Source organism: Rhagoletis zephyria, unplaced genomic scaffold (genome assembly GCF_001687245.7).
Source record: "Rhagoletis zephyria isolate East Lansing unplaced genomic scaffold, Rhagoletis_zephyria_1.1 Rzeph_scaffold_07800, whole genome shotgun sequence".
Classification (NCBI taxonomy): Eukaryota; Metazoa; Arthropoda; class Insecta; order Diptera; family Tephritidae; genus Rhagoletis; species Rhagoletis zephyria.
The window spans coordinates 16,660-29,686 of NW_016164882.1; the positions used below are offsets into that span (position 1 = coordinate 16,660).

General features: G+C 39.3%; 2 protein-coding genes across 2 annotated transcripts; both read left to right on the forward strand.

Annotated features, from left to right (window-relative positions):
* Nucleotides 1–6,602: 6,602 nt before the first annotated feature.
* On the forward strand, nt 6,603–9,326 carry LOC108374527 (uncharacterized). Its single transcript, XM_017630500.1, has one exon. It carries the CDS (start codon nt 6,603–6,605, stop codon nt 9,324–9,326), a length of 2,724 nt encoding a protein of 907 aa, XP_017485989.1.
* A 291-nt stretch (nt 9,327–9,617) lies between these two features.
* Nucleotides 9,618–10,952, forward strand: LOC108374528 (uncharacterized; the record flags this gene model as incomplete). Its single annotated transcript, XM_017630501.1, has 1 exon — nt 9,618–10,952. A coding segment is annotated over exon 1 (1,335 nt), but the record flags the coding sequence as incomplete, so codon positions are not given.
* Nucleotides 10,953–13,027: the final 2,075 nt, after the last annotated feature.

The window sequence follows — 13,027 nt, forward strand, 5'->3', positions numbered from 1 at the left end:
GTTGACCTAGATTCCGACCGGACAAAAGAAGTGTTAAAGGAAATAAACGCGGCTTAAAATTTCACTTGCACGTTTTTCATTTATTCATGGAATTCAATATTTGAAAATATACTATAAGAAAATTTAATAAAATATAATAAAATTAAAATGAAATGGTTGACCAAATAAATTTTGCCTAACAGGCGCCAGAGAGCACCCAGCCGAAGATGGTGTTCTGTGCTAAAAGCGGGCCCATCGTCCCCGCTGGTAGTACGCCTAATATGATCTTCGCGAAGACATCGGCGCCCAGCACTAGGCGAACCGGCGCGGAAATATGGAAGCCCGGATAGGCGAGCTTCAAGTTGGAATAGGGGCCGGCGATGGAAGCGTCGATATTAGACACGGGCGTTCGTTTTTCAAAGTTTCGAATGGCTTCCGCATGCGTGGTTACTGTTGCCGATTGGCCGTGTTTGCCCCGCAGTTTAAGGAAGTAGCCTCGCTGGTTCGTGACGTCCGTTGCTCCTAAGCGGAGTTCCTGAGCGAGGCCCACTGCAATCACTGAAGTCATAGCACACGGGTCAATAAGTGCGCGGATTAAATGGAGGCGCCCTCCTGGCTCGATCTTGACTACAGCGGTCGGTGCGACTGGCGTCAAGCATTGAAGCGCGTACGTTGCTATTTGCGGGTTCGTCGCTAGCCCGGTTCGGAAACTGCTTCTCATTGGGCGGTGGAATGCGTTTGATTCCACTCTCCCATGTTGTCGCGGACGGTTTCGCCGACGTAGGGTTTGTGTTCCCTGCCAACTGGGAGGAGGTCGGTATTCTGTAATTTCCCAACTCTGTCGTTGGAGCTCGTGCTGGTGTAGCGGTCGGAGACGCAGAGGTTCCGATCCGCTTACATTATCCGGATGGAAAGCACTCGTTTCCATTCCGACCGACGCATCTGGGCGGAAAGCATCGGTTGCCGCTCCAGTTTGCACTACCTCCTCCTCCTCGACTTCTGAGGCTTCGATCGATATTACATCGCTGTCATCGTCATCGTTGGCAGCGCCCAGGAGGGGCAACGGGTCGTGTGCTTTCCGGCTGCGTCGTCGATATGCAGTAGCGTGTGGTGAGACTCTTGGCAGCGTCGACATCTACCCTCATTTGTACAGTGGGCGGCTCGATGGGTCCCGGCTAGGCAGTTGGAGCAATACCGATGCAATAACACATCGCGTATACGGTCTTCGGGTGCCTTAGCCCGAAATACAGGGCAAAGCCTGATGGGGTGCTTATTGCCGCAGAATCTGCACGTTAGGGTATATCTAACCGCCTCTTTGCGTTTCCGCATTGCCGAGTAACGAGACATTTTTTTCTGCAAATAATGTTATTCCGCTGAGGTTAGGAAGGTGGCGCAAGACAAGATCATTTTGGGTTGGCGAGCAATATAGTGGGTATTAAATACGTTTTCGATCTTAAAACTTTTAATATTTTATTATTATTGTGTAGTTTTGATTTTGCATGACGAAAACGTGCGATAGTGGTATGCCCCTTAATTAATGACGAGTGGACTGAGCGTGTGGAGATTTGTTTATGTTTGGAACATGAGTTACAGTTTACAGGGTTGCATGGCCGAATTGTTGGTTGCTTACCTGAGGGTTAATATTGGCCGAAAGTTCAACTAATATAGCAGGAAATTTATTGGCCTGTAGTCATAGTCAAAATAAAGTCGACTTTAAAGTTAGTTGCAGCTTTTTTGACAGATATCCCATTGAAAATTATGTCAAAAAGCTGCAACTAACTTTAAAGTCGACTTTATTTTGACTATGACTACGGGCCATTGTCTGTTTGGGAATCTATTTTTTATACTCAAAAAAGAATTAGATTAGTGATGTTAACTTACAGGTCAGCGAGAATGTAATATGAGGAGTTTATTTGATCTATTTAAGTATAATTTTCGGATTACATGCAATTTTCTGAACCAGTTTTAGCGAAAGTTTGCGCAAACTTGATCGATAAAAATTTGCTAGTGTGCTATAGCATAAATCTGGACAGCAGGTAACCGTGCTTCTTGTGGGACGTATGTGGATTTTTTGTGGGCTAAGTTTCCTATTTCCGGGAATGGCCGTTGCCATTGGGCCTGAGCAAACTAGCAAAAAATAAATTCGAACTCTCTTTCCCCTTTTATCAAACAAACCCAGTTTTAGGCGGACTGAGCAGTCCAGTGTGCGGAGGCCCATTCACAAACCACGAGGAACCTAAGCAGCACAGTATAACCACTAAACAACCTTGGGTGAATTTAGCGACTGCCTTCCTCGTAATGAATAAGCCAGGGATGAAATTATTGGTACACACTCTTTCTAAGCACACAGGGTTGCTTTTGAGAAAAAAAATAATTAACTCCAGTAGTTTCAAAAAGTATAATGTAAAACGAAATTTATTGAACAATTCCACATAAAATGGTATACATAAATGACTCATTTTTTAAACGATTTAAATCAAACGCATTTCATAACCTTATTTGCGCAAAAAGCCTGTGCCAATTGATAGAAAAGTACTCCGGATTTCAAATTTTTGACAACTATGAGGTAAATGAAAATTTTCAACCCGCTGGTGAAAAGTTTTACAGCAAGAATTACACCTTGGAACTTTTCTACTAATTGACATGAATTTGGTATCTCAACGCTGGGAGCGCCGCCACTGAGGGCCTTTGCCAACTGATAAAAAAGAGAAACGAAATGAAAGATCAAACAAAAATTTTGAGATTTCTCGTTATGAATACGAACGCCATAATTTTTACTTAGCTCGTGGAACCACCCAAAATTTTGACAGCTTGTAAATATGTATACACTTAAAGTTATTGGCGGTAATAAAGAGTCAAAATCAAAATGGAGTCTGGAAAAGAACAAAAATCGTACGTTAGTTGTCAGTTATAAGATAAATCAAATTTATTTGCGAATATTTGTTAATTCTGTTTATTGAAAGGCAACCGCGCGGAAAAGCTTGTGTTAATTATACTGATAACAGAACCTGGCAGCTCGCACGTTGTCTAAATTCTCAAGTAACATCAAATCCACAAAAGAATAGATTGCTTGTATAACCATCAATACGCCATGTATAAATTTTAACAACACACAAAAATAGAGATTTCGCACGAGCGTCTGTTTGCTTTTTCAACATCATTTATAACTATCTTTTTATAAAATCACGATTTGTGAAATGCTTAAATTTATTTATATAATAATAATGCAGCACACAACCCTGAAATCTAAGAAAAAGGCTGAGGAAGGCAATTAAATAGCAGCACACAACCCAGTGCCTTCCTCAAGGGTCAATATAGCTACAACAACGATTACTACAACAACAACCCAAAATGGTTGGCTACTGTCTATACTGTGCTAAGCAGTATCGGTAGTGTAAGTGGCGGTGATTCATGATTCAATAATACAAGGTTAGATAATTATTGACAGCCGCGGTTTGACACTCCCTTACAAAAGGTTGCATTTACGAAGGACGGAGGAAGGGGAAGAATGAAATCTCTTGGTGCGAAAATGGTAGTAGAAAAGTAACCAAAGTAGGCAATTAGTAGTGAAATTCCTTTTTTAAATTCTAATGTATTTGCAGGAAATCTAGCATTTTAAACGAAATATTGAACGAAATGTTAATTTATCTACGTGAATTACGCAATTTTTGTGTTATTTAGCCGTATAAAAACTGCAAAAAGACTCAAAATTAAAATAAAACTACTATGAGGTTTATGTAAACATCCAATTTAAAAGCAGTTTATGTTTTCATCAGTTAAATGTGCTTCATATCCATATACAAAGGAACATATTGCAGAAAAGCTTATACTTCTATTTCACAGCAAAGCAACACTTTTTCCAAGTAAATTTGCAAAGAAGCAACACTTTGCCACTGCTAAGGGAGCGAGAGAGACAACTGTCAGTTTATCGAACCTTGTATTATTGAATCATGGCGGTGATTATAAAAAGACCTCTTTAAATTATAAGGTGGTGGTTAATCGATTCGCACATAATGGGCTTTGGACCGAAGAATTCGGGATTAGGAGTCCTTTCCATGCAGGCGTCTTTGGATCCATCAGTCGGTCCCCTAATATACATATTGATGCAAGACATGGATTTCTTTATCGCCTGGTTAGCAGTACATAATACAATGTTTGAAAAAAAGAAAAAGATATGTATAGATATTGTATTGACTGTTAAAATATTATTTTCATTTGTAATAGTTTATTCCGCATAAATCTGCGCTATCATCTCCTTTAAATTTTCAATACACTCACAGTTTTTCACTAACACACCCTTCTTTATTACTTGAACGGGCAACTTGCTTTCAATTTTTTCCTTTCAATTGAGTTTCAATTTTGCTTTAAGTTTTGTGAAAATAAAAAAATAATAAGCTACCCCAAGCTAAAATATTAATCTACAATGCATCTAAAAATGGAAAAAGGTCTTCAGAAGCTAGTTAGTTACATTGTTTTCTTGAAGACGACATTTTGACAATGAAATTGCTTCTCAAATTGAATGCCGCCTACGTAATGGCTTTCAATTTTGATGACTTCTGACAAGCAATGTGTGTGAGGAAATTGACCGGCAAAACTGATTCAGTGTCACCAGCGTTGTTTGCAGCAACGCGCATAAAACTGCATACCCTAAATAAAGCAGAACGTGATTACCACAAATTGCACCACTCCCTATGAGAGCGACTCTATAAATTGTCAATAAAGGCACACATCGCAAAACAAAATGTACTACGCGAAAGTGTATAATATTGCTAAAATAAAATGTACACCGGTTGTACATAATAAAAATGGGAAAATTTTCCAATATGGAACCCGGCTTTAAAAAAAAAAAACAAAAATGAGGAGGTTTAGAGCGGCTTTTTGTGATTGTAAATCTGAAAACCCCCCCTCCGGAGGCTGATGGTTTTTAAGAAAATTGAATTTTTAGTTACAAAAAATGTCAACTTAAACCTCACTTTTTGCTTTTTTTTAGCTTTATGAACTAGTAACTAGTTCAAGATTGGCGGTGAGACTTGTCATTCCCAACAATGCCAGGTTGTATCAAACTAGCAGTTAAATCCAAAAGTGTATTCCTTCACCCAGCCATGTTTCCGTAGACAGGGTGAAGGTTGATAAAAAAAAAAACAAATTTTAAAGACTAAGTTCAAATAAGTTTAAGCGGTACAGTTACATATTTATAAGACAAAAATAAAGCAAATACACCAATAACATATTTATCAGCCGTGCTCCCATTTCCACTTACTTTTGCAATTTGCGTTTTTGTCAAAATCGTACGTTTTTATTTTTGGGTGCTCCTGAATTCGCAACTTGTTGTTATCGATAAGTGCCATTTTCCACATCGTTTCCAGCATTCCTGAAAGCCATCCCTTGAAGGTATGCAACAATTATCGCACATGTTTCGTCCGCACCAAATCGTAAATCTTCGTTGCTTCGATAAATTTTCGTTGCCCAAAACGGAGATAGGTATAATAAATAGTTAATTAAACAAATAAAATCAACATAAGAAGTAAATTTTAGGACGCAAAAAATATCGCAAAATATAATGGGCATAATCCGAAATAAATTTAAACTAAGCTAGCTTGTTATTTATGTTAATTTTGCCATTTACTTTTCATTCCACCGTCTCACCGGCAACCGATTTGAAACCGCAAAAATTTTCCGATTTGCGAATATTGGAGCACGTAATTTTGCGATTTGAAAAGTAAAACGAAAAATATTTGCGATTCTGAAAATGGGAGCACGGCTATATGTAATATTTATAGTGATACTAGGGATATCCTTAACAAAGGCATATAATAATTGAGTCCTATAATAACATTTGTGCGTATCTCATACTACTTTGTACTGCATATTGTTAAAATTTTTTCCAATTTATTATGTATGTTGATGATACTATTTAAAATCACCCCTGGTGACTTGCCATTTCTGACATTTATATTTTTCTTATTTTACTCGCAACCAACTTCACTTACTTTTTGAATTACCGGATACATACATCAATTTTTTCTAGTGATAGATACACAATTTTCTCGTTCTGTTTTTTATATTAAATAAAGTGTATAAGACAAGGGCAAATTGGATTTCGGGGCATTTATTTTTGATTACTGGTCACTGAAGAGAAACCAAATCAGCATTTTGGTTTGAAACATAATTTGGTCCTTCGAGCCGGATGCTCAAGGAATCCAGGTTGCTTCTGTATACACCACCGTAAATTTCGACTATCAATTGGCGTCTTACTTGGAGGCGCACAAGTATCTGGAATTACATAATCTTCATTGAAGACACACAAGAGTGTCTGTAATCGCATCATCGTGATTGGGGGCACGAGATTGTGTCACAAGCAGCATTACATCGTTTGGAGGCACACAAGGGTGACTCAAGTTGCAACATCTTATTTGGAGACACACAAGGGTGTCTGAAATTGCAACACAAATTGGAGACTCGTTCGGAGTAATAAGCACAATTTTCGGAGTACTATTCAAGACATCTGGCAGCAATTGTATGTTGCAGTCACAATAGCGGTCGTACATTGACGACAACTGACATTTGCCACAAGTAGAACATAGTAGAAACGTCAACATAAGTAAAAAAACAACCACCACAAAATGGATTCATTTAAAAAACAACGTCAAGTAATCAAAAGCAGTCTGACACGAATTCAAAGTATTTGTGCAGATACAAACACGACAATTGACGATTTAAAAGTGCGTATAGAGCGCGCTGAAGAATTATTCAAGCAATACGGCGATATTCAGAATGAAATCGATCTTCTTACAACAACGGCTAGCGAGCTTGAGCAAGAGGACGAGTATCGGGCCGCAATTGAAGAAAAGTATTTTACAATTAAAGCAAGCTATTCACGTGCGCAAGTAGAGGGTGGTAATGCGACAATTATCGAGAATCAGCAATCTCCAAGAGATATTTCGACAGCAATGCAAGCATTAATGGAGCATCAGGGCACCATGGGCGCGTTAATTGAACGCATTTCACAAAACGTAAGCAGTGATGGTAGATCTTCGTCATCACCAGCCAACACAATAAACAATTTGCAACAGCTGCCACAACAAGAGCTTCGATTGCCACGAATACAAATTCCTGACTTCGATGGCAAGTGCATCGAGTGGATGCGATTCCGCGATCTATTCGAAGCCATGGTTCACAACAAAACTAACATTTCAAATGTTGAGAAATTGGAATATTTGCAAACGAAGGTAAAGGGTGATGCACTGTCACTCATAAAGCATTTGCAACCAGCAAATGCAAATTATGAAATCGCTTGGCAACTATTGAAGAAAAAATATGACAAACCTGACAATATAAAAAAGGCTTATTTTGAAATTTTGTTTGATCAACCTGTGATGAAAATTTCATCAGTTTCTGAAGCAAAACGTTTGTATAACACAACCAACGAAACCATAAACGCACTAAGGGTGCTCAAAGAGCCAGTAGAGCACTGGGATTCAATTTTACTTTTTATACTTGAGAAAAAACTAGATTCTGAAACTCATACTTTGTGGTATCGAGATAGAAAGTCGGACGAATCGACAACTATACAACATTTTTTAAATTTTTTGGAAAAGCGTGTATTTGAACTCGAAAATACATCTAAGGGCACAAACCACCAATCACATCAGAGTTACAATAAGCAAAAACAATCACGCACTTTTACTACTGTTATGCAGGCATGCCCTGTTTGTTCTTCGAATCATCCACTATACAACTGCAGTAAATTTAAGGAACTCAACGTAGAAGCAAGGCGAAAGGTTGTCCAGCAAGGCAACATGTGTTTTAATTGTTTGCAAGCAAATCATCAGGCTGTGAATTGCAAACGATCATTTTGTCGTAAATGCAACGGTAAGCACAACACGCTTCTGCACTTAGATCGGTCGTCGACAGAGAAGCAACAAACAAGTGCATCTCAACCACCAGTACGAAGTGAAGAATCTACAAGCATTAGTGTGAACAGTTTGCAATCAAGTCCACAGTCAATCACGTTGCTCCCAACTGCTTTGGTGATGGTTGAGGATGCGACTGGTTCACTGCAGCAATGTCGCGCCTTGCTGGATTCAGGATCACAAGGCACACTTATTTCTGCAGCATGCGTGCAACGTCTTCAACTAAAACCCAAATACGACAACACTATTCTCTATGGAGTAGGAGCAACGGATGGAAGTCGCTCAAAAGGAAAAGTGTACATAAGCATTCATGCACTTCAAGGCAAGACCATCTCAACAGAGGGACTTTGTTTATCAAATCTAACACGGAACTTACCTTCATATAAGGTCTCCAGCCAGACCACAGAGTTTTTTAAGCATTTGGAATTGGCTGACCCATACTACGATAAGCCAGGTCGCATTGACCTTATTCTCGGAGCAGATGTTCTAGCCGATTGCATCTTACCAAGCATTATACCGCACCCCAGTGGCTCACCATCGGCAATGTACACAATTTTTGGATGGGTTTTGATCGGTAGGCTGTCATCTGAGAACGAACAACATATCATTACCGCGCATACACTCATGGAGATTAGCCAACAGCTGCAACAATTCTGGGAGATTGAGGACGTCAAGGGCCCGCTTCAGCATCTCACCCCTGATGAGTTAGCAGCTGAAAATCATTATAAACAATTTGTTAAGCGAGACAAGTCTGGAAGATATGTAGTTAAACTTCCATTGAAAAACGAACCGCAACTCGGTGAGTCACGTACCAACGCTCTAAAACGTTTTTTAGCTATGGAACGACGTTTTCATAATAATGCTCAGCTCAAGCAAGAATACCAAAAATTTATGTTCGATTATATCACGTTGGGCCACATGGAGCCGGCTGGTAATTTCGATCCAAAACGTACGTATTTTTTACCGCATCACGCAGTGCTAAAGCCTAACAGCACAACAACTAAGCTGAGGGTTGTTTTTGATGGGTCATGTAGGACTACAAATGGACTCTCGCTCAACGACCAGTTGCTCGTGGGACCCACAATTCAGAGAGATCTATTTGACATTATTTTAAATTTTCGCAAGTACAAGTTGGGATTTACAGGGGATATAGAGAAGATGTATCGCCAGATCTTGGTGGACCCTGACGACCAATCACTGCAGCGTATACTTTGGCGGAGGTCAAACGATGAACCCATAAAAGAATATAATCTCAAGACTGTAACCTATGGAACGTCAGCTGCGCCATTCCTCGCAACTAGAACCTTGAAGCAAATCGCCAATGACAACGCCAATGCACATCCGAAAGCATCTGAAGCAATTTCACAGTATTTCTACGTAGACGATTTTATGGCAAGCGCTACCGACGAAGCTACTGCGATTCAGCTTAAATAAGAGATTTGCGCCCTGTTGTTTGATGCTGGGTTACATCTGCGCAAGTGGTCTTCAAATTCAGCAACCTTCTTGGAAAGTATTCCAAGTGAGGATCGAGAGGTTCAATCTGATACCTATATAGACTCTACATGCACAGTAAAGACACTGGGACTCTTATGGGATACATCGACCGATAGTTTTAAATACAGCGTTTGTTTGCCATCAAACCAACATACAACCAAGCGAAGTGTTTTATCGGATTTAGCTAGGGTATTTGATCCCATCGGATGGTTGTCGCCAGTGGTTATATCAATGAAGATATTCATGCAAAAACTGTGGTTGAGAGGAATAGGATGGGACGAGGCATTACCGCACGACCTTTACACTCAATGGGTTGAGTATCGAGAAAGCATCAACCGCATATTACAGTTACATATTCCCCGGTGGATACGTTACTCCAATGAGAAGCTCGTACAACTACATGGATTTGCAGACTCCTCGGAGCTGGCATACGCAGCAACTATATACATTAGAGTTCACCATGAAAATGGGCAAATATCAACAAATTTAATAGCTGCCAAGACGCGTGTGGCTCCAGTTAAACAAATCACACTACCAAGGCTTGAGCTATGTGGTTCACATCTTATGACGAAATTAATGACTAAAGTACAAAATGCGCTGGAATTGTCAAAGGCTGAAACCTTTGGATGGACGGATTCCACAATAGTGTTGGCATGGTTAAGGGATCATCCTCGCCGTTGGAAAACATTCATAGCGAATCGAACTGCGGAAATATTAAAAGTTGTTCCGTCTGAGCGTTGGAGACACATTCCTTCTCAGCACAATCCTGCAGATCTTGCCACAAGGGGATTGTGTCCTCAAGAACTTCTATCTAACGAGATTTGGTGGCATGGTCCAGGTGAACTAAAAGACATTCCAGAGACGTGTCATTTAGTGCCTCCTCTGGAAGATGACATAACGCAGGAAGAACGGAAAAGCACGGTTGCACTTGCAAGCGTAACAACTGAGGTTTCAGTGATAGAGCGCTACTCCTGTTATACACGACTGCTGCGAATCACATCACTTCTTTTGCGATTTGTCAACAACTGCAAAGCTAAGTGCATTAATAGCAAAGGTAATAATCAATCCATTACAACCAGTGAACTACGCACGGCGCATGATGTCCTGGTTAGATCAGTACAAGCAGGATCTTACACATTCGAGTTACGAACTATCGGTCAAGGTAGGCAGTTACCATCTTCACATAAGTTGGCACCACTTGCTCCATTTATTGACGAACAAGGATTGCTCCGCGTAGGTGGCAGAGTTACCAACGCGAAAATCAATTATAATCAGAAACATCCATTCATAATGGACAAAACTCACCCGTTAACTAAACTAATTGTACGTGACTATCACATACGTTACTTGCATGCCGGACAGAGGCAATTACATTATCTCTTGGCTCTTAAGTACTGGATTCCAGGAGTCACACATGTTATCAAGCAGGGCATCTTTAAATGTACAGTATGCATGAGACACCGCGGCATTTCCTACCAACAACAAATGGGTGACATACCAAAATATCGTTTGGATCCAGGATCACCTTTCCTCAACACGGGGATCGATTTTGCTGGGCCGATACAGGTACGTTCTTGGAAGGGACGTGGCTCTAAACTGTATAAATGCTGGATAGCACTTTTTATTTGCTTGACCACCAAGGCAATACATATTGAGCTGGTGACTGAATTGTCTACAGCGGCTTTCATTGCATCACTACGAAGATTCACTGCGCGGCGCGGAAAACCATTACATATATTCTCAGACAATGGTACCAACTTTGTGGGTGCTAATCAACATTTGCGGGAACTATACCAATACATAAATGATTCGACAACACAGGAAACTATTTCAAGAGCGTCAGCTGAGCAAGAAATTCAGTGGCATTTCTCCCCACCTGCAGGACCCCACTTCGGCGGCATATGGGAAGCAGGCGTCAAGTCAGTCAAGTATCACTTAAAACGAACATTGGCTGATGCGTGCGTTACATATGAGGAGTTGAACACTATTCTCTGTCAAATTGAAGGATGTCTCAACTCACGCCCACTATGTACCAAATTTGAAGGCGATATCGATCCCTTGACTCCAGCACATTTCCTGATTATGCGCCCAATGACTTCTCTGCCAGACAAAAACCTCCTCAACCTAAAGGAAAATGCAGTAAATCGTTGGCAATACCTTCAGAAGCTGACACAGCATTTTTGGAAAAGGTGGTCAATCGAATATGTAACACAATTATCATAAAGGACGACAACCTACCACCAACCCAATGGTCCATTGGAAAGATCTCAGAAGTGCATCCAGGATCCGATGGTTTAGTGCGAGTGGCGTCTGTAGACACTTTTAAGGGGACCCTAAAAAGACCCATTGTCAAACTTTGCCCACTGTTCATCGATATTTAAAAGCGGATGCTTTCAAGAGGGCCGGAATGTTGATGATACTATTTAAAATCACCCCTGGTGACTTGCCATTTCTGACATTTATATTTTTCTTATTTTACTCGCAACCAACTTCACTTACTTTTTGAATTACCGGATACATACATCAATTTTTTCTAGTGATAGATACACAATTTTCTCGTTCTGTTTTTTATATTAAATAAAGTGTATAAGACAAAGGCAATTTGGATTTCGGGGCATTTATTTTTGATTACTGGTCACTGAAGAGAAACCAAATCAGCATTTTGGTTTGAAACAATGTAAAAATTTTCATATTTTTATTTTTCCTCCTTGTTGACAGCTAGCAATGCTTTTGAAATTTTCAACAATGCTGTTTACATCTGTATTTCTCAAGGTCTCTAAATCATTAATATAAAATTTTTAGAGCTATTATTATCTTTTCTTTCCTTTACTGCATAGTTCATATATTTTTTTTAATTTTTTATTTTATATACACATATATATATATATATATATATATTTTTTTTTATTATTATTATTATTATTATTTTTTATAGGACTCCATCTAATTTTGTGCTATGCAAAAATTCAATTAGCTCACTTTTTGCTTTGCAAACCAATTGAACTAAAATGTCGGTGCTGCCACACAACAAAAAATGCCCAATAAAAAGCACTGAAAAAGGGAAGCAATAAAAACGGACATTGTAATTAATCTTTTTTTATTAAAATGGAGAGATTTTGTAATAAAAATCACGCGATTTTTTATAAAAAATTTTCATTATTTATAGAAGTATTGATAAAAATAAAATATCGTGCGATTAGTTCCCCCAGTAAAACATTATACCGTTATGATCAGGAGTAAGACCCCTATCAATCCTAATATTATTTTTTTTATTAAGAGCAATGTACGTATAGTACACTTATACCCCGTAATTATACGCACTTCTTGTGGTGTATTTTTTTTTAACGTAGCACGCATTTTGTGTTGCTGTCAGCCATTGTTATTTCAATATTACGTTCAACATTTCGTTTAAAAGTCCAGATTTCCTGCAAATATAACGGCGTTTCTGGTAAAGAGAAAAAGTTGAAATTTGTGGTCCAGTGTAATTATTGACAGCTGCGGTTTGACACTCCGTTACAAAAGGTTGCATTTACGAAGGACAGAGAAAGGGCAAGAATGCAATCCCTTGTTGCGAAAATGGTAGTAGAAAAGTACGCAAAGTAGGCAATTAGTAGTGAAATTCCTTTTGTAAATTCTAATGT

Coding starts and splice junctions, on each gene's coding strand:
- LOC108374527 (XM_017630500.1), top strand. CDS start 6,603: ATGGATTCATTTAAAAAACAACGTCAAGTAATCAAAAGCAGTCTGACA.